Source organism: Arabidopsis lyrata (genome assembly GCF_000004255.2).
Source record: "Arabidopsis lyrata subsp. lyrata unplaced genomic scaffold ARALYscaffold_8, whole genome shotgun sequence".
NCBI classification, from domain to species: domain Eukaryota; kingdom Viridiplantae; phylum Streptophyta; class Magnoliopsida; order Brassicales; family Brassicaceae; genus Arabidopsis; species Arabidopsis lyrata.
The window spans coordinates 21,397,158-21,399,416 of NW_003302548.1; the positions used below are offsets into that span (position 1 = coordinate 21,397,158).

Below are 2,259 nucleotides of genomic sequence, written 5' to 3' on the forward strand. Positions count from 1 at the left end.
AAGAGTACATGAGTTGTTTTTGCTAAAATACACTCCTACCTAGTTACTTGAAACTAAAGAAAAATCCTCTTTTCTGAGATAAGTTCACGTGTGTGTGTTTTAATTTTGATAGGCCGTTGCGTTGTTTACAGCCAACTTTGTTCTCATTAGTTGTTTCACGACCTGCTGCTTAATTACAGTCCATATACGCACGCACATGCATGATGTTAATTTCTAGTTCAGAATCGAGAGGTGTGCTCTGGACGGCTGGCTCATCTAGCATTAATGCCCGTACTATAAGAGAGAAATGATAATAATTAATAAGGCTGCAGAGGAAGGATCATGGGGACTGTTGATTTTGAATAGAATCTTCTGCTGTTAGAATATTTTTTTGGTATCCACTTGTAACTGTTTATATATATACAGTATCCAACTTGGTATATCTTTCATCATGATTATTTTGCATTGAAGGTAAAGAATTACGTAAGTAGATGATAATTATATATTTCTACAGAATAATGATTTCTTTTCTCCTTGATACACAAGTATTCGTACAAGGTGCCAGAATATATTAGGAAACATACAGTATATTACTTTATAAAAAGAAAAAGAAAAAAAAAAACTTAATTCAAGTATAATAATATTCCATGTGATATTAGCACAATAGCACACCATACAATACTGCCTCATCATGGACCCGCAGGATCAGGAGTATTGCACCACCATATTGCAGTTTTTTTTGCACTCATCCTACAAAAAACAACTGGGGTACCGGGTGGCAAGCTCGGATTGCACGGTCTAGTACCATTGGGATAACTACGATTGGGGTCATCTTTCAGACAACCAAGTTCTAAGCCCCTGGGAGGTAGTCTGGAGGACTCAATTCTGATGAAGAAAGTTGATAAGACGAAGAGTATTAAGAGACAACATACTACAATTCCTCTCCATGTATTATTATTCATCTTGTCTTAAACAACACAAGAGAAGATTAATCACAACAACTTTTTTTTTAATTTTGTTTCTTGTTTTTTTTTTTTTGATTAACTTTTTTTTTGTTTTTGTTATTTCATTTTCCTAAAACACAGTTTCTGTGTGTTATATAAGAAATAAGAATTTTTTTTTTAGCTGCGGAAAAATGAGATTTACTATTAATAGTGTGGAGTTTTTTTTTTTGTTATTATATGTTTGTGCTATTCTTAAGGTTACGAAATAGGAGGAGTGATTTACGTCTTAAACACAATATTATCAACGGCTGGTTTTAAGCACCAAGAGATAATGGACCAAAAATCTGTAACTCTTACGATTTATCAACAAAATACATACAAGTAAATGATGTTCTTTTCCCGAAATTAACGTGACATGGTTCCTTACTAGCTATTTTAGTAAGTGCATGCATGAAACGGCAGAACTCATTGTGTTGAATTGAAAAGGAAAAAAAAAACAATCAAATTGCAAATTTGTAATGAAGTGACGTTAGTGGAATATTTCAATCACAAATAAATAAATAAATAAATAAATTCGCAGAATCAAATTCCAATATAATTTTTGAAAACTTGCCCGAATTGATTCACATAACAAAATGGAAGCTTAATTACGTGGACAAATCCTCACATAATAAAATGTACATTTTATTCTTTCATAGATAACAACGAATAATAATATCATTCTCTTTATAAACTCATCACTCAAATGCATTTGTTGCAATTGTAAAAAGAAAAACCAAAACAAAGCTCAATCATGGCTACTCGGAGAGAAGTACGGTGCCAGTGCGGCAGACGGATGTGGGTTCAACCAGACGTCCGTACTGTCCAATGCTCAACCTGCCACACCGTCACGCAGCTCTACTCGCTCATGGACATAGCGCGCGGTGCAAACCGCATAATTCATGGGTTTCAACAGCTACTTAGACAACATCAACCGCAACATCAATATCATGAACAACAACAACAAATGATGGCTCAACCGCCACCGCGGCTGCTTGAGCCCCTTCCCTCGCCGTTTGGGAAGAAGAGAGCAGTTTTATGCGGCTTGAACTATAAGGGAAAAAGTTATAGCTTGAAAGGTTGCATCAGTGATGCTAAATCCATGAGATCTTTCTTGGTTCAACAAATGGGTTTCCCTATTGACTCTATTCTCATGCTCACAGGTTGTTTTTTTTTTTTTTTTTCCCCATTTCTCTAAAACTCTCTGTTTCTATCTTCCTGATGATGAGTTGTGTTACTGTTGCAGAAGATGAAGCAAGCCCGCAGAGAATCCCCACGAAGAGAAACATTAGGAAAG

General features: G+C 35.4%; 1 protein-coding gene across 1 annotated transcript in view; it reads left to right on the forward strand.

Annotated features, from left to right (window-relative positions):
• Nucleotides 1–1,652: 1,652 nt before the first annotated feature.
• Nucleotides 1,653–2,259, forward strand: part of LOC9302677 (metacaspase-3) — a 1,552-nt gene continuing 945 nt past the window's right edge. The window contains exons 1-2 of the mRNA XM_021015826.1: nt 1,653–2,125; nt 2,209–2,258. Coding sequence (XP_020871485.1) covers nt 1,717–2,125; nt 2,209–2,258 — 459 coding nt within the window. The 5' untranslated portion in view covers nt 1,653–1,716. The remainder of the gene's footprint in view (nt 2,126–2,208; nt 2,259) is intronic.